A 24,232-nucleotide genomic window follows, 5' to 3' on the forward strand; every position below is an offset into this window, starting at 1 on the left:
CGCCGGCCGTAAGAAGGAGGAGGGCGTTTCCATTGCGGTGCTCTACCGCGCCCGCGTCGCGCGCTGATGACGTCACGGCCGCGCCGGCGCGCCGCCTGCGTGCGCGAGCCGGCCCGGCCGTTTTTGCCGCTCCGCCGCCCGTCCCCCCTCGCGGGCTACGGCGCGCCTCCCGCCGACCCGCCGTCATGTTCCGCCGAGCCCGCCTCGCCGTAAGGCCCAATGTGCGGCCCGTTGGGAGGGGTGCCGGCGGCGCGGCGGAAGCGGAGCCGCAGCCGCAGGGCTCCCCTGCGGCTTCTAGGGATGAGGCTGCGGCTGCCGAAAGCCGGCGGGCCGACAGGTGGGTCCCGCCGTGCTGCTGGGCGCGGGGAGGGCTGCAGACCGCGCCGCGGGGCTCCGGCTTCTGGCTGCGTCGGTCCCGGCAGGGCGGGGCGGGCCTGGCTCGGTAGCCGCAGCCGCCCCTGGGGGATCCGCAACGCTGCATGCGTCCGGAGCAGCTTGCACGCCGCGGTGTGACTCGGCATTCTCACCGCGTCCTCCGCTCTGCGTCGGCTGCCGCGTGCACTGCCGAGCTGAAACACTCTGACTGTTCCTCTGGCTTTTTTAGTATGGAAATAGGGTTGGGCTTGGGAGCAGTTCTCCCAGAGCTGTCTCCAGTCTGATAAGTGCCCTTCAGAACACTCTTCCCACGTGGCTGGTTTGGCATGTTGCATTATTACCTGTTTTTTTTTTTTTTTTAAATGTTAGAATCTGTCCTTTATGACATTCTGTGGTGTGCTTTTTTTGTTTTTTTTGTTTTGTTTTGTTTTGTTTTGTTTTTTTACAATTTCTGTTTGCTTTGCCTATAAACACAGGTATTTAGCTAGGCTAGGCTTCCAGAATTCAGACAGTGGGAGAAGGGAGTGTCCAGCTGCAAGTATTAGGAGACTGAGGGTAATTTTCAGTCCTGGGAGCAGGTAGTAAATGCTCAGGTGAGAGCTGCTGCCTTATTTCCTACATTTGCTCTTCCTACTCTTTCTAAATTACACTGAATTCTTCTGTTTGGTTCTGAAGACCTCTGCTAAGCAAATAGGAGAGGGCAGCCCCAGGGATTTACTGCAGTGTAGGCAGTTATTAGCTTCTTGGAAAGCTGTTTCTGTAGATGATGCATTTTAAAGATTGGCTGCCTCTGAAGATAAAAGGATATGTACTCAGTTTGATTCAAGTTTTGAGAATTGGTGGGATGCAGCAGAAAGAAGGTTTTTGTGCTCTGCAGAAAAATTAATGGCAAATGTGGATATCTTACTTATTTTCCTGCCCCACCCAAAGTGTTCTGCCCTAGCCTCTTCAACCTGTACCTGTACTACTTTTTCTTTGTCTTCTAACCTGTGATTTGGCTTTGGTGATTATCAGGGAAATGAAATTCCCTGATCATAAGATGAAAAGTTCTTTTTAATGTGGTCTCTGCTAATACTGTGAGCTGACTTCAGTAGGCATCTCAGCCCCACAGCAGCTCAGAGAAAATTGGAAAGGTAACAGAGCAAAAATGGGTGGGCAAGATAAAGACACTTCAGTATGTGAAGCAGGAACTGCAGCTGCAACTAAAGCAAACCAAGGAGTTCATTCACTTCTTCTCTCTTGACAGTCTTCTCCAGGAAAGCAGGGCCCATCCCACATAATGGTTATTTGGGAAGATGAACAGATTCACCCTGAACATTCTTCCTGCTTTCTTCCTTTCATCAGCTTCTTCCTCTGAATGCAACATCACAGGATACAGGACATCTTTTTGGCTACTTTGAGTCAGCTCTCCTGGCCGTGTTTCCTCCCAGACTCTTACACATCCCCACCTCTGCTGGCAAGGCAGCATAAGAAGCAGCAAAGGCCTGGAATGCGGGCAAATACCAGTTAGCAACCATTGAAACTTGATGCATTATTGATGGTTTTTCACCACAAACCCAAAACGTAGCAACATATGTGCTGCTGTGGGGACAGTTAACTCTGTCCCACTCGAAGCCAGCACAGATAAGTTATATTTAACTATGGGAAATCTACTATGGTACTCTAGGGAAAGTATATGTAAGCCACAGGTAATGTGGAGATCAGAGAATCTTTTTGCCCCGTTCCATGCTGTGCAATCACTGGAGGACACTGGATTGAGTTTACCAGGTCTCATTTAAAACACAAACAGTATATGGTGAAGTTGCTCAGCTCCTGTTGAAAGATGTGTACTAAATGCTGAGAGATTATTTGGAGAAGTTTTGCTTTTTTTTTTTTTTCTTTTTTTTCATTTATGCCTCCATTTGCTTCTGAGTACTTTTGGAGTTGGGTAATTAAACCATAGGTGTGGTCAGTGGTTCAGAAACAAGAAATATGTGTGTAGTTAAAAAGCTCTTTGTGACTCAGTTGTAATTCTGCTGCAGTTTTACTGTGAGAAGCAGCCAAGGAGACAAATACTAGAACTGTTTAAGATAATAATGATGAACAATTTTGCTTACACTTGGAAAATTCTTTCTATGTAAGAGATTAAAACAGTACCTTAATAAGGAAGTTTCCAAGGAAGGCTAGAAGATCTTGTCCCCTGAAGTACATTTTTTTAATGTGTTCAGTGAATAAGCAGCCAGTTTCACTCCTGAAATTTTTCATGCTCTTAAAAAAACAAACAACAAAACAGCACAGGTTAGATTTTACCTATTGTATTAGAGGAATGCATGGATTCCAGTGAAAAATCATAAGGCTACTTGTGCATACCTTTATTAAAATGTTTTTAACATGTAACGCATTGTGTGCAGTACTTTTACCTATGTTTGTGAACTTCATCATACCATGAAATATCATATTCTAATAAAAAGGTTAGAGCCTCGCAAAAGAGGAATGTATGAATTTGACATTGTTGGTCAACTACTTTGTAGCATTAGTGCTTAGTATTTGAAAATAGGCCATTTCTCATATCTGATTAGTTTGAGGCAGTGACAGGTATTGGATAGTTCATTTGTGGCTTCTTGTATACAGTTGTATTTTTCTGTGTTTATTGCTATTCTATTTACTATTTATTTATGTGTTTATACAGCATTAGCTGTTCTGATAGCAAGTGTTGTAAATCTGTCACTGTAGAGTATTTCAGACTAATCTCTTACATTTTCCAGTGATGAGAAGACTAACAGCTCAAGTGATGCTGGAGAAGCCAGTAAACCTACAGACATGCCTACACAGAGAAGAAAACGGATTTCCACTATGCCCAATCTTGTCAAACCCAGAGCTGGGCCTTCATCTGATCTGCACGCTGCATCAAAACCACAAAGGCGAGCATCACAGGTTCCTGATGGCAGTGCTTCGCTTCAGAAGGATTCTCCTCCATCAGAGACAAGTCATGTTGAAAGCTCTTCAAAGTCTCCCATGCTACCTGAAAAGAAAACACCTGTGCCACAAGTGCCACAGTTTTCCCCACTAAAAAAATCAATGAACAAAGAGCAAAGTGTAGCTGCTCAAAAAAGTGACGATACCTTGAAGAACATACCCTCCCCTCTTAAGGAGAGACCAACACAGGAAACATCAGTGGCACAGGAGGAAAAGCTGCCTCCAAAACCATCTCCTGTGAAAGAGAAACGAATATGTTCTGACCGTGAAAGGATCCTCAAAGCTCGGAAGTTAAGAGAAATGCTTAAAGAAGAGCTGAAGAAAGAACGGATGGTAGGCTTCTACCTTGAGCAGTGCTGATTTATGAAGGGCAGAGAAAGATGTTATCTACCCAATGTTATCATTGCTTCTTTGTAGTAGTGTTTCCTGACAATAATCGTACTGCTAATACTTCATGATATGTCAATAGCCCTGTGGGGATTTAATTTATAAGCAGTAGCAATGCTGTGTTCCCTCATTATATAGATGTCATGAGAAATTAGGTATCTTTACTTTTCATTACACTTAACCTTTTTAAACGTGAGAGCATGCTACTGTATCATCACTAGCATGTGAGTTTTTACAGCTGAAAATACTGTGGTGAAGTGTGCTGTAAAAAAAAAAAAAAAAAAAAAAAAAAAAAGCTTGGGATTTGGGATTTCTTGCATCTCCTAGACCTTTGCTGACTGAGTTATGTGACTTAGCTTTGCCAAGTGTTGAATATGTCTGAGAGGGTGAATTTCTTATGGTCCCTTTGATAAATATACACTTTATGATAAACTTACCAGTTCAGTGTGAACACAAACAAACAAAAAAAAGTAACCTCCAAATTCCACCAATAAAAGAACAAACTTCACTTAACTACAGTATGTAATAAGCAAATAATACTATTTATGAAATAAAAAGTACTTCCTGGTTGAAATTAATTGTTTTTTGCTTTTATACAGAAACAACTGAAACACAGGCCTCCAATAATTGAAGGGTGTTCTCCGCCAGATCGCACTAAAATGACCATGAGAGACTTGATATACTATCTACCAGAAAACAATCCCATGAAGTAAGTGTGGCTTTTTTCCTCCTCCTTGGGTTAAATGACTTTTTTTTTATTTCTGCCAATTTAGTGACTGTGAGGAGAATTCCCAAATCTGGAGTGTTAGCACGGATGCAGTATTATTATAATGATAACAAAAGCTTCTAAACACTTTTATGTCTACTCAGTCTTTGTACAGAAATTTTGTATAAAAATGAAAAGGAAACTTAACATACATGTTGAATTGTAAAATCTTTCCCCACAGATCCTCTCTGTAGAGATGCACAGTAATAGTAAGTTGGTCTTTGCTACGTAGGCTCTGTTAAATTTATTACTAGAAGTTGTGAATCACTGCAAAATCTAGTGGACTTTGGGAATGAGCATTTCTCTTCCTAGGTTGAGGTTTCTCTTCCTTAACAACAGTCGCCATAAGTACAGCTATCTGAGTCCTGTTATTCCTTCCTCTCTATGTTCACAAATCCTGAGAATTCAGCACAGCCTCAGAGCCTCCTGTCATGCATGTGCATCTCTTACTCCCTGGCTCGTTCAGCTGGGTGTCTGCTGTAGAACAGATTCATGCACTCACATACTGATATACAAATATTCCTGCAACAACAGAGCTGTTAAATTTGAGCTCTCAGGCTGCCTGATGTCCATGCCTGAATGGATTGTGGAACTTTACCAGGCTACTTGTACATACAGGCTTTTGCATGCAAAGTTATATGTTTCGCTCATGAAGAAGCAAAATAGCTTCTGACAGGTTCTTGGTGATACCAGGGGAAGTGTTCACAGGCAGGCCAATAGTCATATACAGGAAGAGGAGTGGAACTCACCCGGCTGGTGAGGAGGCTCTCCGGCTATACAGCACTGTTTCCCAGGAAGCAGCGCAGGTCCAAGAGGTGCCCTCCCTTCTGTAGCTGATGCTTATATGAGCACAAGGGGGCTCCACCCTGGATCAGCCTCTTCTGCTCACATGGGGAAACAATGTGCAAACAACTTGTCTATGATCTCTAGGCCATCTACAGCCCTTCTCCAGGTACTCAATCACCAGTTCAAGCTGTGACCTAACATTGAGCTGGGCAGAAAAAAAACGAATGAGGTTTAACAAAAGCAAGTGTAGAGTGGGGAGGAATAATTGCATGCACCAGTACAGGTTGGGGGATGAGCTGCTGGAGAGGAGCTCTGCAGAGAGGGACCTGGGTGTCCTGGTGGACGACAGGTCAGCCATGAGCCAGCAGTGTGCCCTTGTGGCCAAAAAGGCCAATGGCATCCTGGGGTGCATTGCAAAGAGCGTGGCCAGCAGGTCGAGGGAGGTGATTCTTCCCACTCTGCTCTGCCCTGGTAAGACCTCATCTGGAGCACTGTGTCCAGTTCTGGGCTCCCCAGTACAAAACACACAGGGATCTCTTGGAAAGAGTCCAGCGGAGGGCCACCAAGATGGTGAAGGGCCTGGAGCATCTCTGCTATGAGGAAAGGCTGAGTGATCTGGGTCTGTTCAGCCTTGAGAAAAGACTGAGAGGGGACCTGATCCAGGTCTATCAGTATCTAAGGTGTGGGGACAGAATGGCGAGGCCGGACTCTTTTCAGTGGTGAGTGGAGACAGGACAAGGGGAAACGGTTGGAAACTGCAGCATAGGAAGTTCGGCACAAACATGCGCAAGAACTTCTGTACAGTGAGGTGACGGAGCACTGGAACAGGCTGCCCAGGGAGGTGGTGGAGTCTCCTGCTCTGGAGATTTTCAAGACCTGCCTGGATGCCGACCTGTGCGACCTGCTGTAGGGAACCTGCTTTGGCAGGGGGTTGGACTCGATGATCTCTGGAGGTCCCTTCCAACCCCTACAATTCTGTGATTCTGTAATTCCCCTAGAGCTGAATAAGCCACAACCTAGTCTCTGTAATTGCTGACAGGTAGGTCTGCATACATCTTGTCTCTCTAGCTGTTTGAACTAAGACCTGTACTGCCTCCACTAACTGGTGTACAAACCTCTCTTATCTGCTAACCTGTCTGGATTCTGGTAACTAGGCCTGCTGGTGCAGTGAAAGGCAGCCTTTTCTGTGGTAGCTGAGTTATAGATCTTGTGGCAGAGAGATCATATAGAGCAACCTCTCTGCCATAGGAAGGGGTGTATTCCATTAGGTAAGATTGCTCTAAGCCCCATCCAGCCTAGCCTTGAACAGTTCCAGTGATGAAGTGTCAGAACTCCTGTTCCTCTATCTAATCATCCTTGTAGTAAAAAGTTTCTTAACATCAATATCTGTCTACTCCTTTTTTTAGTTTAAAATCATTCCCACTTGTCCTGTCACTATCTACCCATGTTGATTTCCCTCCTGATCATAAGCTCCCTTTAAGACCTTTGCCAGGCTGAAAAACCTCATCTCTGACGTGCAGAATCAAACTGTAACCCAAACAAGATTCCAAAGCAGGTACAGTTTGTTCAGCGCTATGCAGACACCGGCTGCAAGGCGGATAGATCTGCCTGACTTACACAGTGTCAGTAAAAATCCTGCTACAGATATAGGCCAAACTAATGCATAATCAATAGTTTTCCTGGAATTTGGGTCCATTTTCATTACACCTCTGAGAGTTGTTAGCATGCAGACCCCCCCCCTCCTGCCGTGCACAGTGGGTCGAAGATCACCTAATCACCTCCCTGCCAGATGTCCTCGGGCTGCTCTCAAACCTAATCTGTAAGGCCTTCATCCCTCACTGTCCCAGACCCAGTGTCTGCCATCCTTTATTTTCTAACAAGCTCTACATTCTTTTTTCTATAAACTAACTATTCCCCTTTATCCCCTTATTCTTAGTCATTGTGAAGCCTTCTTGTCTTTTTAGTTTCACTTATGGGGCACTTCTCACCTTCAATTCCCCCCTTTTCTTTAATCTAGCAGGATTTCCACCTGCTAGATTACTCCTTCTTAACATGTGAAATAAGTCCTGCTTTCCACCTTTTGCTTTACTCAAGTCTCTTCCATAGCTCATACTCCCTTCTAGTATTCCAGCACAGGCAGATAGAGCACCTCATTACCACACAGATAAGGCTCACCAGTAGTACCAGTATGATGTATGCCAAGAAAAACCTTAACTATCCTAGATTCAGTAACAAGCTAGCAAGTTGTGTGTGTGCAAGTGAGCCCCATAGATTTATTTCCCAGTGTTATCAATGCTTGTCCTATGCAGGACTTTTGTTTGCCCTCACGTTTTCCTTAAGTCTGTTTCAATTCTGAGATCCTTATTTACGTAAGCACAGTAACTCTAATTTATTCTTTTGCATACCCCTCTTTCTTTAGCTGTTAATAGATCTAATGCCATCCTGTTTTGGAGTACCACTTTGGACAAAAAGGATACTTCCTCTTGGATTGCTCGTAATGCATTTGTTGTGGCATTTTCTACTATTTCTAGAGTTGCAGCGATATTCACTATAGCCTTTGCCAGCTAAGACCAGGATAAGGGCTTGGTACCTTGTATTATTCCTTACCAATTGGTTATTTACTCTTTCAACCCTCCTTGGATTTTGATATTGTCTATAAATATTTCTCTCTATGCCTGGTGGGAGTTTGAGCTCTCCCGTCTCTGCCCAGCCACCAGAAATCTTTACCCAAACAACACCTGCTCATCATATTACTTCCATTATGATAGTCATGCCCACTAATGAGAGTGTTATTACTTTCCTTAACAGCAGCCTCTGTTAAATATAGAAATGTAAGGTTGATCCAAATAGAAGGGAGAAGAGTGAGAATCATATGTTTAACAATAAGAAATGAATGTAATACAAAATATAGTACTACTGCAACCAAAATACAAAATGTAACAGCACACAACATCAACTTGCTACAGACACCATACTGTGTACACTGAGGTAAAGCAAATTAGTGACTGACTCACCTTTTCTTTTCGAGTTTAGCTTTCGATGCTGTACTTTCCTTAACAGACCAAGTAGTTCTCAGCATCTTGGAATAACCTCGTGTAACGATACTTTAGTTACCCCACATGTCTTAATAGTTCTACAGGGGAATGCCTCTGGCCACTGTAAGAAGGTATCAGTACCAACGTACAGTGATTTCCTGCCTTTACTTGGGAGTTTGAGAAGTCAGTTTCTCATTGTTAGCTTCCCTTCTAAATCATTAATTAGATTCCTATCCTCTCTAGAATATTTTACAGGTTCTGACTCAGGTTCAGAGATTTTAAGTTTACTGCCTGGAATTAAAGCCTTCCCTAACTACCTGTTTTGCCACTTGACCCATCATCATCTTATTTCCAGTTTCCTGTACGGTGTTACCTTTCTGATGTCCTTTACAATGTATAGCAGCACGCTCTCTGGTAGATTTACATCATGCTGTTTTCCTTGTGTGTGCAATCCTCGCTCTTTTCAGATGGTGCTATGTGTGTGTAGCATCCCGAAAACATAATTAGCATCTGTCCATATAATTAAGGCTCTTGCCCAGGCAGCTATTTCAGCCTTTTGAGGGAAAGTCCCCTCAGGTAATGGTTGTGCTTTGATTACCTTGTCAGCAGCGGCTACTGCATATCTTGCCTTATGGTTTCCTTGTCTCACAAAACTGCTACCGTCGGTAAGCCAGGTGTCTTCTGAGGGTTTGTCCTTCAGGTCCGATCGGGTGGAATATACAGCTTCAGTTGTTTCAGAGCTGTCATGAAATGCTGCTCCTCCAGGAGTTCTGCTAAGGAAAGATACTGGGTTGACGATAGTAGTTACAATTAATTCTACATCATCCTGCTCTACCAAGATGGCCTGGGATTTCAGGAACCTTTGGGGTGAGAGCCAGTGCCCCCCTTTTGCCTCCAATACATTAGACACTGTATGAGTTATTAAAACTGTTATTCTTTGGCCTAGCATAGCTTTACTGGCTTCTCAAATATTAAGTTACAGCCATCACCCTCAAGCACCCCGGCCATCCCTTACTTCATCAAGCCGTTTGGAGAAGTGTGCCACTGCCCTTTGATGGGTCCAAGGTTCTGGACAAGGATCCCCAGGGCTATTCCTTGTTTTTTCTTTTTTTTTTTTTTATGCGAGCTGGTAGCCCCAAAGCAGAGCCTTCATGAGTTCTTGTTTCAGCTGACGGAATGCCCTCCTTACCTCCCCTTTTCATATAGCAGTCCATAGCTGTGTATCCACAGTTGACACAATCCTGTCATTCCTGGGAACCTATGGTGTTCCTTGGCGGTTTGTGGCTCAGGGGTTTGGCAGATGGCTTCTTTCCTGACAGTCCTTAAGGTTTCAAGTCCAGCTGTAATCTCATATCCCAAATATATTACTTGCTACTGAGTTATTTGTGCTTTCTATTGAGAAACTTGATAATCATTTAAACCAAGAAATTCAGCAAACTCACAGTCCGTTGCACACAGTCCTCTTTGTTTCTGGGACATCCACGTACTGCAGTAAGGTTCCACCCTGCAATGGAGGAACCCGAGTCTAAGGTTCGTGAGTTGACCACTTTTTAAAAATCATTGAGCTGTTCTCACAACCCTGGGTAACACTGTTCAGATTAATCCACTCTTCATCCTGCTCCCCTAGCTGCAATTTAACCAGTAGATCTGCTAGGATAAACTTCCCAGGTTCCCATCCTTCAGCTTTACAAACAGAGACAGTTCCCTCTTTCTCTACAGTTCGCACAGTTTTAGTTCCAGTGGGACAGAGTCCTCCTGGACTCTTCCAGCCTCCCCCTCCCACCTCTGAGTGGATCTCTGGGTCCTACAGCCCTACTCTAGTGCCACAACACTAGCAGCTGCTGTTATTCCCGGTTTCCTTAGTATCTCTTTTTCTCAGTTTTTTGTTTTTTTTTTTTTCCTTTTTGTTTCTGTTTTGTTTTTCCTTCACATCACTCACCTCTCTTTTTGGTCCTGACATCCCAGTCACACCCTGCTCATTTTTGCCTTCTTCAGCCTGTGTTCTTCACAAACTTTTCACTTTCCAAACTCTCTTCATTATATAAACTACCAACATCATACTTCAGTTTTACCTTCTCCTCTCCAGAGGCTTCCAGTGCTAACACTGGGATTTTGGGTTTCCTAGATCTCTGGAGGGGCTGTTCTTGCTTTCAGTGCCCTATCCTCTCCACCTGACCCTTTCCAAGCAATGCTGTTCACAGCAGCAGTCTCCATCCCTGGCTTGCTATCTCGCAACACGTTCTGCTTGCGAGGGAATGATGTGGGAGGGTGGTGCTCTCATGCCAGCACGAAAAAGCTCACTTTGTCTTTAACCCCTTTTTCCTGTGTACCTTCAGTTACACTTCCACATATCCTCAATTGTACTTCCATATATCATGAACAATTACACTTTGTTATATCATCAAAACAGTTTGTTCCATTCCCTTCAAAATCTACAAATCAAACCATGCAGTTCTTCACTTTCCATAAACACCCTTAATACCATATAACGTCCCCCTAACAATCCATATTGTTTGGATATAAGCACCTCTCCACAGAACCAGCACTGATTGACCTACCTCCCTCACACACCTGCTTGCAAGCAGAAAACAATATTACATAAACAAGTTGGCATTCATTCTCCAATGGAACAGGCATCTCTCTATGGATTTATCATCCCCATTCATAAATTCATACAAAAACGTAAAGACAGACAGACAACGATCACTGTTAAACTCTGCGCTCACACAGCAGCTGTGCCGTGTCTCAAGTCCTCAACACATTCGCTTGCAATCACACACAGCGTCGGCTTTCAGAGCCCCAGACTCCTTTCGAGTGTTTTGATAGCAATTACTCAGATACACGATACTGAACACTTACAACAGGTGGGCATAAGGGCATAACAGTACAATCTATGATATCCAATATTATGGCCATAAGAATCCAAGTAGTCATTTAACAAAATATCTGATGTACCAATACGCATACGACTTACAGGTCCCCTTTGTAGGAACCCCTCAAGGAGTTTTCTTACCCCAGCCAGCAACCAACCCAACCTGTGAGCTCACTTGCCCAGGGGCAGCACCAATGGCTATACCCACCGCAGGACGTCTCCATATGGCTCACGGGTTCCCCTCATTCCATACACATACCTGATCCACCAATGGATGGTCCTTGTCTGCTCTCACAGTGATCAGATGAGGAAGGGGAGTCCCTCTGAGAAATCTCGGGGCGCGCCAAAGGCATCTCCTGTCTCAGCTGGTCCTGCAGCCGAGCAGAGGTTGTCCCGTCTGGGGTCCAAATTGATGTGCAGAATCAAACTCTGTAACCCAAATAAGATTACAAAGTAGGTACAGTTTAGTCCTGCGCAGACACCGGCTGCAAGTGGGATAGATCTGCCTAACTTGCACACCATCAGTAAAAATCGTGCCACAGATATGGACCAAACTATAATAGTTTTCTCCAGGAAATGTAATGAATCTGTAGATTCATTACACCCCTGAGAGTTCATTAGCATGCAGACCCTCCCCTCTTGCCGTGCACAGTGGGTTGTGGGATGAAGATTTGTCGTCTTCCTCCCGAAGGCTTCTGACCTTTCTCGCTGTAAACTTCTGACCTTTCGGGGGGGCAAACCCCCAAACCGGTTTCTTCTTGCCCTGTGGACATCTAATCACCTCCCTGCCAGATGTCCTCGGGCTGTTCTCAAACCTTATCTTTACGGCCTTCATCCCTCACTGTCCCAGACCCACTGTCTGCCATCCCTTATTTTCTAACAAGCTCTACATTCTTGCTTCTATAAACTATCTCTAACTATTCCCCTTCACCCCAATTATTTTCAGTCACTGTGAAGCCTTCTTGTCTTTTTACTTTCACTTATGGGACCCTTCTCACCTTTCATCTCTGTTTTCCTTCATAGAAGAAGTGCTTCAGCCCTCTGATGTTTGTTGCTCTCCTCTGGATGTGCTTTAACTGTTAGGTCTTTAACTGTTAGGCTGGATGTTGTGTTGAGGGACATGGTTTAGTGGGAGCTACTGGGAATAGGTGAACGGTTGGACTGGACGATCTTGAAGGTCTTTTCCAACCTTGGTGATTCTATGATTCTATGGTTCTATGATTCGTCTCTTGTGCTGGGGGGCTCCAGAGCTGAACAAATTGCTCTCACAAGAGCGGAGTAGGGGGGAGAATCACCTCCCTTAACCTGCAGGCCATATTTTTCATGGGCTGGTTGAGATTCTCTGATCCAGATGTAGGAGCTTGCACTTGGATTTCTTGAGCTTCATGATGTTCAACTGGAGATTGAATAAACTGTGGTGATGATGTGGAAGGATCAGTCATTAGACGTAATGACTGGCAGTCTGCTTACAGCCCTTTCATCCCTCTTACTCCAATTGCATCCATTTCACCATGCTTATACCATACTCATCCATCATGATCCCTGATTTTCCCTCCTGTAGGCACATCTCTTAAATATATCACAGTAAGTTTACGTAGTTGTGCAACCTTCTTCTGAGTGCATTGTGTTATAGACAGTCACACAGAACCCTCTCAAATATCCCAAAGATTCTTACCAATTATGAAGTTTATGTTGACCTTCAGTCCTGTGCCTGAGTACTTCCTTTAAAGACCCATCAATTAGTAGCAGAAAAGTTTTGATTTGTTATTGTCTATTATTACCTGCTCATTAATGTTTATGTGCCTATGTCTTTTATTTACCCCTTTCCTTGCTAAATTTTCTTTTGCACTGAATAGTCCTTAAGCAGATAATGAACCAGATGCTCTCTATTCCTTTACTATGGATATGATCACCTGCCTCTGATGGGGTTTAATCCAGCAGATGATCGAAGAACCACACAGTCATTTGTTCATTCCTTCACATTCTCAGTGGGATGGGGGAGAGAACTGAGAAAACCAAACCCCTTGTGTGTTGATATAAAACTATTTACTAAGATAAAGAAAAGGATAGTAATTATGACATGTTATATATGCATGAATGCATCTAACAGTGATGCTTGTATATAACAAGTAATTGCTTACCAGTCCCTGACTAATGCCCAGCGCTAGCTGAGCAGAAGAAAAAATGAGGTGAACTCCCATCCTCTTTAGAACTCCCTCTGCTTGATGTGATATGGTATGGAATATTCCTTTGGCCAATTTACATCAGCTCTTCCAATTCTTCGTGGGCCCTTCACTGTGAATGGCCTTGGTTCTGTACAACGCTGCTTAGCACGCAGCTGTAAGCACCTGTGTATAATCAACATTGTTTTTCTCCCAGAACCAAAACACAGCATCATATCAGACACTGAAGAAAATATTCTGTCCTAGCTGAAGCAAGATTGTTTTGAAATTTGGCTGATACACACTATCTTAGCTGTATTCAGTTAAATGTTATGTCAGCTTGTACCCTGAAGTAGTTGTTTGAGGAAGGAGCTGTTTGTTAAACTGAGGGATGAGAAGAACTGAACAAGCAGTGGAAGTGGGAATGTGTAGCCTGAGAATAATGCAGTGATTCTGTCTGTAAATGTGGAGATGGGTTCAGGAAAACCAAGGAGCAGATGAACTGAACTTTGCAAGAGATATGGAAAGTAACAAGGACAGGTTCTATAGGTGCACTGGTCAGAAGAGGGAGGCCAGGAAGAGTGCACCTCCTCCAGTAATTGATTAGGAAGAACTCCAACAATAGCCGTGGGGAAGGCTGAAATGCTCAACAAGTTATTTGCCTTATTCTTCACTAGCAGTCAGGAGTCCCACATATCTCATATCCCTGAACCTCCCTGTAAGCAAAGAACAGGTTTGAGACCTGATGAGACTGAACACAAATGAGTCCATCCGGCTGGACATGTGCATCTTTAGTGTGGTTCCCAATGCACTCTGCATCATATTTGACAAATCATGGGTGTCAGGTGAAATCCCAAGCGACTGGAAATAAAAGAAACATCACTTCTATTTTTAAGAAAGGGAGAAAGGAAGAGTTGGGGAGCTACAGCCTTCACTTCTGTGCCTGGTAAGATCATGGAACAGATCCTTCTGGAAGCTGTGTTGATGCTCATGGAAAACAAGGAAGTAATTTGACACAGTGCGGATGGATTCACCAAAGGCAGATGGTGTTTGACTAATGTGGTGGCCTCATATGTTGCAGTAACAGCATTAGTAGACAAAGGAAGACCGACTTATCATCTGTCTGGACTTACACAAGGTCTTTGATGTGATCCCACACCTATGTTCTTATTTCTGAATTGGAAAAGTGTAGATTTGAAAAAGGTGGACTGTTTGGTGGATAAGGAATTGGTTGGATGGTAGCAGCAGGAGAGTATTAGTGCTTCTATGTTCCACATGAGGGCTGGTCATGAATGGTGTCCCTCAGGGCTCCGTACTGGGACTGGTGTTCTTCAACATCTTTATCAGTGATCTCAGTGATGCAGATAGTGGGAAGTGCACCCTCAGCTAGTCTGGCGATGACACTGGGCTGAGTGGTGCAGTTGATCCTGTGCAGGGACTGCCGTTTGGAGTGGCCCGATCAAGCTCAAGGAGTGGGTCCACATGAATGTAATGAGATTCAACAAAGCAAAGTGTTGCTCGTGGTTGGGGCAGTCCTGTATACGTGCACAGAATGGAAGAAGAATCACAGAATGGGGTAGGTTGGAAGGGACTTTGAAGTTCCCACCCCCTGCTGTGGGCAGGGTTACCACGCACTAGGTCAGGCTGCTCTGGGCCCCATACAAACTGGCCATGAACATCAGCAGGAATGGGACATCCACAACTTCTCAAGGCAGCTTGTGCCTCACCGCTCTCTGAGTAAAGAATTTATGTATAACATCTAACCCACATCTTCCCTCTTCTAGTTTAAAGCTACTCCCCCTTGTTCTATCAGTATCAGACCATGTAAAAAGTCTCTCTCTCCTGCTTATAACCTCTCTTGAAGCATTGGAAGGCTGCATTGAGGTATCCTTGGTGCCTTCTCTTTCCAAGGTGAAAAAGCCCAGTCCTCTCAACCTTTCTTCATAAGAGAGTTTCTCTAGGCCTCTGGTAATCTTCATAGTCTCTTGGACCTGCTCCACATCTTTCTTGTGCTGGGCTTCACTGGACACAGTACTACAGATGGGGCCTCAGTAGAGCAGAGTAGGAGGAGACAATCACCTTTCTCACTTTCTGGCCACACATATTTGGATACAGCCCAGGGTGCAGTTGGCTGCAAGTGCTGTGGCTGGCTCACACCCAGCTTCTCATCTACCAGGAGCCCCAAAAGTTCTGAGAGCAGCCCTGAGGAGAAGTGCTCGGGCATTCTGGTGGATGAGAAGCTTAACATCAGCCAGGATTGTGTGCCCCCCCAACATTTTATGACAGTATCTGGTATGTAGTATAAAATGTGCAGTGCTGAAGATGTAAATTGTTGTTTGATAACGTTGCAGAAAATTACATAAAAATATGGTGCTTACTGAAGGGGGACCAGTTTCACAAATGAACTGTGTTTTTACTTTCAAACTTGTCAGCTATTGCAAAGTAGAGATGCTCATGTGGAGTGCTTTGCTGTACTATCATATTCCAGCTTGTTATGTAAAGCAGCACGTACTTATATCTCACTGACTGATGGTCCACTTTCCATCTTCAGTTTCCTGTGATAAGGTAATCTGCACTTCCTATTAAATGCTTTGTTAAAATTATTTCACAGTGAATCAGGTGTTGATCATTTATTATAGTCTCATGGATTACTGTGTGAAATCTACTGTTTTGCCCTTCAGGAATTGATGCTGATAGAAAAAAAAAACAACAAGCAACAGAAAAACCACAGAAAATTCATTCAGCAGTGATGACTGTTCAATTAGACCAAGTTTAGATATGATAAAAATAATTGAAAATAAGAGTTTGTTCTGTTGCTTTTTTGTGTGTTAACCAGTGAAAGTGGGTTTGAGGGAGCGAAGCAGAAATATATCTGTTCAAACTTGTATCTCTAACTCTTAAAAATTCTAGGTCTTCGTTAGCAGAAGAAAAGAGAACAGAAAAAAGTCCTGCACTGCATCAAATGAAAGAGTAAGTCTTGGAGATAAAGGTACTTAGAGTAAAAAAAAAAGGAAGTTCTGATGTTGGAAAATAGCATGTTTAAATGTAGTAATATTAATAATGTTAAATCTTCCTATACTGCTTCAATATCATAGCCCTTATTTAAAACAATCTGTGAGAGTGTTCTATAAAAGAGCCTCTTGCTTTTCATATTACAGTTTTGGACTTGTCCATCACGTAACAGAATGAAAAGCAGATTTCAGAGTGTGTGTCAGCCAACTTGTTTCTAGGTTGTATTGTTAAGTGGTTAATTAAATTGTTGAGCATTTGGCATACAGAGCAACAATTTGGTGGAGTGCTACCACAAGTAATATTTTTTGCTCTGTAATACTGTAGACAGGAAGAAAAAAGTACTCCTGATCATGAAGAGGAAGATGATGAGGAGGCAGAGAATGGGGAGGAAAGTCAGGATGGCCCACTTCTAGTTCCTCGTGTGAAAGTAGCAGAAGATGGTTCAATTATACTGGATGAAGAGAGGTGAGTTCTGTGTTTGACTCATTGTCAAGAGGTGCTAGATTGCTGCTTTTTTTGTAAATAGGACTGTTTGAGGGAGACATGAGTGTATGATGTGATGAGAGTTGAGCTATCCTGATTTAGAGAACAGTGCAAATTTATAGCAATAGCTCTGTCTCACTAGTGGCAAACTTTCCTGCTCTTTCTCCAAAATGTGTTTTGTGGAGGAAGGTGTCGTCTTTTGTAACAGTGCTGAATGTTAAGCTTCCAAATGTCTCCTGTTTTGTTCACTGCTTTGTTTCTCATAGTTGCAAATGTTTGTTCATTGTTCAGTCATCACTACGATTTGCTTCAGCTTTGTATCTTGCATGTTGCTGCTATTCAGCTGTCAGTAACTTTTCTTAGAATGTGACATCTAAAAAACATTAGTCTTCCCAAATATGTCTATGCATATTCCCAAAATATGTTACTGGCATGAGATTTAGGTTGAAATACAAGCCTAGAACAGTCCTAGAAAAAGAACTTGAAGTTTTTCAGAAAGAGGAGATACTATTGTGTGGTTTTGCAAAGCAATTTTCTTGCATATTAAAAGGACAAGCCTTTGTGGTGATTTTTAAAAGATATTTTAATTATCTGTTCTTGTACTAGATCTAAAAAAAAGGTAAACCAAACTTGCTTGCACAGTTTGAGTAGGCCAATGCTTTCTTATCACATTCTTCCATTAAAATACACAATAATGTTATAAGTACATTATAAGTACATTGGATAATCCTGAATTCTAGCTTATGGCTGGAAAAACCTGAATAGTTGGCCTGTAAGTGTCAAGTGTGTGTCTTGCTAGCAGTATTGCCAGGTAAGTGTCTTTTGTCTTTGCTTTTGTAGTTTAACTGTAGAAGTTCTGAGAACAAAAGGTCCCTGTGTTGTAGAAGAAAATGATCCCATCTTTGAACGTGGTTCTACAACTACATATTCCAGCTTCAGGAAAAGCTTTTATACCAAACCATGGTCAAATAAAGGTAAGTATACTTTTGGTTTCATGTTTTGCATCAGCAGGAAGATCTGTTTTCCATCGGTGCTTTATGCTTAACAAATTTCATTCCCAGTGAAGTTTATGGATCCGCTTACGTCTGACATTCCACACCCAAGTTCTTTAAAAAAAGCAGAGCTCTGATGTTGTCTGTGAAAATAGGCAAGTTTAAAGAAATCCAGTGAATTCTGAAGGATACTCATGACTTTTTCTGTTATGGAAGTTTAGATGCCATGGAAACGCTTGCCTTTTTCGGATGGGTGGTTTTGGCTTTGATTATCAAGATATCTGGGCTCAGTATGAACCAGGTAGCCTTTCTCAGCAGTTCCTCTACTTGGTTCTTCCAGCACAAATGGAAATAAATATAAAGCTGTTTCTAAATGTCTGTTTCTAATGCATACAGAAGCCATGCTTTTGTGTTTGGTTTCTTTTTTTTGTTATAACGAGCTCTGTTATATACTGATCATGGCTGACAGCACTGTGCAAGACTTCTTATATATTTTTAAATAACTTCATATGGAAAATTTAGCTTCAGAATATACTGTGCTGCTCTTGGAATGTGCTATTACCCTGTTTACAAGGAATAGTAACAATGAGTTTCAGGTATTATTTGCCTGGCTCCTGTTTGAGGTTGTATTCATAATAAAATTAATGACTGGCATTTTGAAATCAGTTAACTTTTTCTAGTTATCTACAGAACATATTTCATATTCTGCAGTTTTATAATAGATTAGACAATTCCTTCTGTTAATAGTTGGTGTAACAAATGTTATTAGATATGCTTCAGTAAAATAACACTTATGCTAGCTCAGCTGAACTTGTAGTCTCTGTAGATAACCTAAAAATTATCTATCTAGTTGTTGTAAGTTTTAAAGATGTTTGTATTTTAGGTAACAAGAAGGTGATTGCCTTAAATATGCTCAGTTATGTGTATGTATAGCTTTGCATCTTTTCTTTTTTCCCCAGAAACAGACATGTTCTTTTTAGCTATCAGTATGGTTGGAACAGACTTCTCCTTGATTGGACGATTGTTTCCTCACAGAGCCAGAGCAGAAATTAAGGTAGATGTTAAAACACTGAATCCAACATCTAAGCATCTTGTTTCAGTTTTTTGTTTCCTATTTTTGTGTTACTATGATTCCTATTGGTATTGATAATTGGCTCTATAGAAATTATTTTAATAAATGTTTCAGGAGATAGGAATCTCAATTATTAATATACTGACATGAATTCTGAACAGAATATTTTCTGAATCTAACATATCTGAGCAGTTTGCCTTGATTATATTTTGACTGCAAATACTGATGAGCACAACTGAGACTTTTTTGTGGTGCCTTTGTATTTGTCTGGGAAAACCTCTAGTATTTCAAACTCTACCTGAATTAGAAATAAGAAAAGAGATGTTGCAAAGAATCAGAAACTGAGCGATGATATGTGTTGGTGACAGTAAAAACAAGCATAGTTTTGACATTTAAAAACAGATGGCAAACTGTGTTCTGTCAGTGTGCTTGCAAGTGTTTACAGCTTTGGTTTGTAGAAAATTTTCTTGCATTGAAGAAGGCTCATATTGATCTGTTGTGCAACAAGATACGGCACAGCACTTCTTCCTTACTGAAAAAGGCAATTTTTTTTTTTTAGAACAAGTTTAAACGTGAAGAAAAAGCAAATGGATGGAGGATAGACAAAGCTTTCAGTAAGTAAAGCGTACCCCACTTTTCTGTGAGTCAGTTAACTAGCAATTATCTTCTTTCACTGTCATTTTTTGTTCTGCTTAAGTTAACTGTGACTAAGATTGGTCATAGCTGAGTTTAGAAGCTGAAAAGTCTTAGGTTTTTTGTTTGGCTGACAGTAAAGTCTTTGATTTCTTGCTTTTCTATATATTTAACATTTTACATTAATATGCATTTTCCATATATATTCAGTTAGTCATTCTGGTCCTATTTAGCAGAGTTACTACTTGTAAACTGTTTTGAGAATCTTTAAATCTTTTGTGTGTTATTTCAGTGGGAGATATAAGTCCTGAATTAGCATGTATTCTGCTCACAGAGAAGCAAAATAGCTTCTGACAGGTTCTTGGTGATGCCAGGCAAAGCATTTGCAGGCAGGCCAACAGTCATAAACAGAAGGAAGAGCAGATCTTACCCAGCTGGTGAAGGGGCTTTCTAGCTATACAGCACTATACTGGCTTCCCAGGAAGCAGCGCAGGTCCAAGAGGTGCCCTCCCTTCTGTAGCTGATGCTTATATGAGCACAAGGGAGCTCCACCCTGGATCAGCCTCTTCTGCTCACATGAGGAAACAATGTGCAAACAACTTGTCTATGATCTCTAGGCCATCTACAGCCCTTCTCCAGGTACTCAATCACCAGTTCAAGCTGTGACCTGACAGTTTCCCTACATGATGTTAATGCATTGTATGATACTGTGATAAGTACTGTAACCGTTTCACTATCTGTTTTTAAAAACCAAGCTACCTAATAATTTTTGTCACCTCTTGTTCATTCTCAAGTGATGCAGAATTTGATAAGGGATTCTCTATTTAAATTCACATAACCTTTTTGTTATGTAAATTTGTTTGTGCTTTTTGTTATTGTAATGTATTAGTGACTATTTTACAAAGGAGAAAAAAATTCTCACCTTTGATTTTTTTTTTTTTTTTTTTTTTTACTATTTTATTGCTTTAATCTGAAAGAAGAAAAGCGGCCCTTTGATTTTGAATTGTTTGCCCAGCTTCTTGAGAAGGTCTTGGCAGATGAGGAAAAGAGGAGGCAGAAGAGTGTTAAGAGCCAGAAGCCGAAGGAAAAGAAGCCACTGAGGCCTAAGAAGAAGACAAAAGGTATTTCAAAAGAACGTATGAGAGCACAGGCCAATGGTTAGTAAGATATTGCCAGCAGAAGTAAAATCCTGTAGAGAATTTCTGTCTTCCCTGTTCTAGACACAGTGAGAAAATCCTGGCTTCATAGTTAAATCCTTCTTTAGATAGAGTTTCTTGATACAGTAGTGAGAGAATCGTTGAGGCTGGAAAAGACCTTCCAATCTAAACCTCTCCTGTGCAGGTTAAGGCCATTTTTTTGTGTCCTATCCTAATAATTGGTGGCAGCCCGTTTCTTAAGGCACATTTTCTATGGACAGAATTGTGAGACCACACTGAGTGGGCCTCTGTTATTTGAAACGCTGATATTCTAAAAGAAGTGTTCTAATTTAATTAGAATCTCAGTGATTTGCTAATGAATTTCCTGCTGCTGTTTTTTTTTTTTAAAAAAAAGATAAATGTGATAGTGGCAATAGTTGCTAAATGTATAGCATCTTATTATTTCGTTAACTGTGACAGGTCCTTTCATAAATCTGCCTAAAACAAAAATTTCTGACACCATTTCAGAAATTTTGTGGGGTTTTTTGAATGTTTGTTTCATAACAGCCCATTTCCTTATAAAAAAAAAAAAAAAGAGCAACTCTTTTCAGGGGATGCCAAGAAGCAGTGTGTCAATTTAATTCTTAAAATCGACACAGCTGTTGTTCTATCTCACTCACTTCAGATTCGACTGAGGAAAAGACCACCCAGTGGGCTTAAAGTTGTATGTTGAAATGGTGTTGCCAGACTTTAATAGTGTGTTTAATGTACATCATGTTAAGCAATGTGAATGTGCTTTTCTGTTTCTCCTGCATTTTTAATTACTTGGAGGGTAACAAATATAAGAGTAATAAAAAGAACAGGGAAGGAGTGTTTGGTGGTTGTCGGATGTTCCACATAAATTCAAGATCATCACAAAATGTTCTGGAAAATGAAGGAAGTAGAGTTTTAGAAATGCATTAAGTCCAGAAGAGAGCTTATGTTATGAATTATTAGCCACATAATAATTTTAAGCTTTCTTATGTAAAATAAGAATGCATCTATCGATCAAAATTACATTTTCCTGACGTAATTTCTGCAACCATGACTATCTCTTTCTGCAGAGATAGAAGAATTCTTTTTAGGATTAGCAATGCCTGTTTTTACTGGGCCCACAAATGGCTGCATAATCCAATAAAAATTATAGAACAAGAACATTTGATAATTGCATCCTTTTGTCGGTTTATGCTGGTCTAACTGTGGTCCCAGGCACAGAACATGTTTTGTGTTTAGTGCTGAAGCTTCCTTGTTTTCTTGCAATATACTGACACTGATGTATGGATTCAAAAGATAATGCTAGTGGGATTATCTTCTAAATTTATGACTCTTAATACTCTGCCAGAATAGTAATTGGAGCCCTATTGTGTAAACAGCAAAAGTTGCCAACACAGAAACTGCAGATAACCAAGATGATCTTCAGCAAGCCAGAATTTCTGATGCAGAAACAGAAGCAGATACTGTGACAGCTGAGAAGGAGAATAAGGAATCGCTGGGGGCTTCTGAAGAGGCAGAAGAACAAGTTTCATTAGAGGCAGCGTTGGCGAATAAAAAAAGAAAAAGGAAGAGAAAAGATGATCCTGAACAGGAAGTGGAAAATCATCCAGAAGGGTTGGCTGTCCCTTCGGAAATCCCTGAGGAAGGGAAATCATCTAAGAAAAGTAAGAGGCAAAAATGCTCACTTGTTCAAATATAATTTTTTTGTAAATACATGCAAGCTTACAAATGAAAACTGAGTTTTTTATTTCGTATCACTGATCTGCCTTGAAAGGTTGTAGAACAGTGATCTTCAAAGTCAACTTTTGTCCTAAATCTAGGTGTTGTATTTTGTTGTAGCTGGAAACAGTTCTCTTAAAATGTAATACCTAGGAGACATGTTCTGCTGGGATTTTTTTTCCTTGTAAGTTAACACTTGCTTCACTGTAGCTAGGATGCAAAAGCTGGAATTTTAAGCTGATGTGCAGAATGTCCAGGTTGATTTAGTTCTTATTTATTAGCAGGAAAAAAAATGGTCAATGATACAAACATTACTGGTCATACTGTCTGCAGAGAAGACCTGGGCAGTGTTATTGAAGAAGAACAAGATGATCTACCTGCTAAAGAGGAGGAGAGATCACTCTCCTTTTTATCAGTGGACGTAACAGAGAGAGAAAGTGATTTCAACTTACACAGGTAATGTTTGCAATGGAACACTTAGGAAGAAAAAAAAAGTGATTTAAACTTTTAACATTAGTTTTATTTATTTGTTTTTGCCATCACATGGAGTGGCAGAAAATGGACAGGTTTTTAGTTTCTGAGGACTGTCTTTGGTTTCAGTAAGTTGCTTTTTATTTACAGTGTTAATATTTTTTCTGCCCTAATACTGCCCCAGTGTTTCCCTGTTTTAAAAGCAGAGTTGGGCTATGTATGGCTATTTATGAAGGCAGGTCACTTATCCTGACTACCAATGTTTCTCAAAGCACTGCTTGGTAATGTTGTTAGGTAACATTGCTTTTCCCTTGGAATTTTTATCTATGGACTTTGGGAAGAGAGGCAGACTTTTTGTTTTAGTATTGGGTATTTGACTAGAAAGCTAATAATTGTTTTGTTAAGCTTCTTCTGCTTGAAAGTTTTTTATATATGAAGTGATTATGAAGATGTCAGGACTGACTGATAATTTTGTATGTTGCTTGCTCTGTATATTAATGTAGTAAATGTTATTTCATACAGTTTCCCAGAAACTTTTATGTGCTTTAATTCCCCTTTGGAAGTATATGAAAGAACAGTACTTGTCCTTGAACTCAGCATAGTTACAGAAGATAGGTAACAATTACATCTGTGCAATGTTGCTATCATTAAAGTCTGTTATTAAGACTACTTAGTCTAGAACTCTCAAGGGAAGTTTTAAAATCAGGTGTTAAAGCAACTTTTCTACTTTAGCAGCTTTAGATCATGGAAACGTCACTAAAATCTGTCAGATTGTTTTGTACATAATCATTTAAAGTCAAAATTCCTTACTGATGTAAATCTAAATTTTATAGGTGCAATTTGATCTGACTGTAAACAACAGTGGATTTTAATTAAAGTACAGCATTATTGTTTGTGTGTGCTTTTATCAATTTCAGCTTTCAAGATAGCAATGATGTTAAACTAGCATCAGAAGCTACTAAACTAGGAAGCCCGGATATCACAGGTGATACATCACAGGAAATTCAGCTTTCAGAGCATCCAGTTTCAAGAACTAGAAGCAAAGACAGACAACTTGAAGAAGCTAGAGAAACAACGGTATGTTGGGGTGTTTTTTTTGTGCTTTTCTGCTTTATTTAAAACTTCCTCTTTATTACTCAAAATATTTGTGTAGATCAAAGCTATTCTTTGATTGTGTGGGGTTTCTTGTAGCCTTGTTTTGCCATTAGATGCAAAAAAAGGCAAGAACCTGAGATACTTCCAGAATCTAAATATTACCAGTTTTCATTAGCTTTAATGGGCTGTTACACTGCCTTATCTCACAGGCAATTTATAAAGCTGAACAGGTTATTTATTCAAAATTG

The 24,232-nt window shown here is 41.2% G+C and overlaps 1 protein-coding gene across 7 annotated transcripts in view; it reads left to right on the forward strand.

Moving 5' to 3' along the window:
• Positions 1 to 89: 89 nt before the first annotated feature.
• The window catches only part of BDP1 (B double prime 1, subunit of RNA polymerase III transcription initiation factor IIIB), a 62,259-nt gene continuing 38,116 nt past the window's right edge, over positions 90 to 24,232 (forward strand). For 5 of the 7 annotated variants that reach the window (XM_048932072.1, XM_048932074.1, XM_048932073.1 and 2 more), the window contains exons 1-12: positions 90 to 337; positions 3,120 to 3,663; positions 4,317 to 4,426; positions 16,249 to 16,308; positions 16,675 to 16,815; positions 17,674 to 17,807; positions 18,785 to 18,879; positions 19,457 to 19,511; positions 20,508 to 20,651; positions 22,079 to 22,363; positions 22,700 to 22,874; positions 23,807 to 23,966. In XM_048932072.1, the coding sequence (XP_048788029.1) occupies positions 186 to 337; positions 3,120 to 3,663; positions 4,317 to 4,426; positions 16,249 to 16,308; positions 16,675 to 16,815; positions 17,674 to 17,807; positions 18,785 to 18,879; positions 19,457 to 19,511; positions 20,508 to 20,651; positions 22,079 to 22,363; positions 22,700 to 22,874; positions 23,807 to 23,966 (2,055 nt within the window). In that variant the 5' untranslated portion in view covers positions 90 to 185. The remainder of the gene's footprint in view (positions 338 to 3,119; positions 3,664 to 4,316; positions 4,427 to 16,248; positions 16,309 to 16,674; positions 16,816 to 17,673; positions 17,808 to 18,784; positions 18,880 to 19,456; positions 19,512 to 20,507; positions 20,652 to 22,078; positions 22,364 to 22,699; positions 22,875 to 23,806; positions 23,967 to 24,232) is intronic. The other 2 variants (XM_048932075.1, XM_048932076.1) reach the window with 2 other exon arrangements.

Source organism: Lagopus muta, chromosome Z (assembly GCF_023343835.1).
Source record: "Lagopus muta isolate bLagMut1 chromosome Z, bLagMut1 primary, whole genome shotgun sequence".
NCBI lineage: Eukaryota > Metazoa > Chordata > Aves > Galliformes > Phasianidae > Lagopus > Lagopus muta.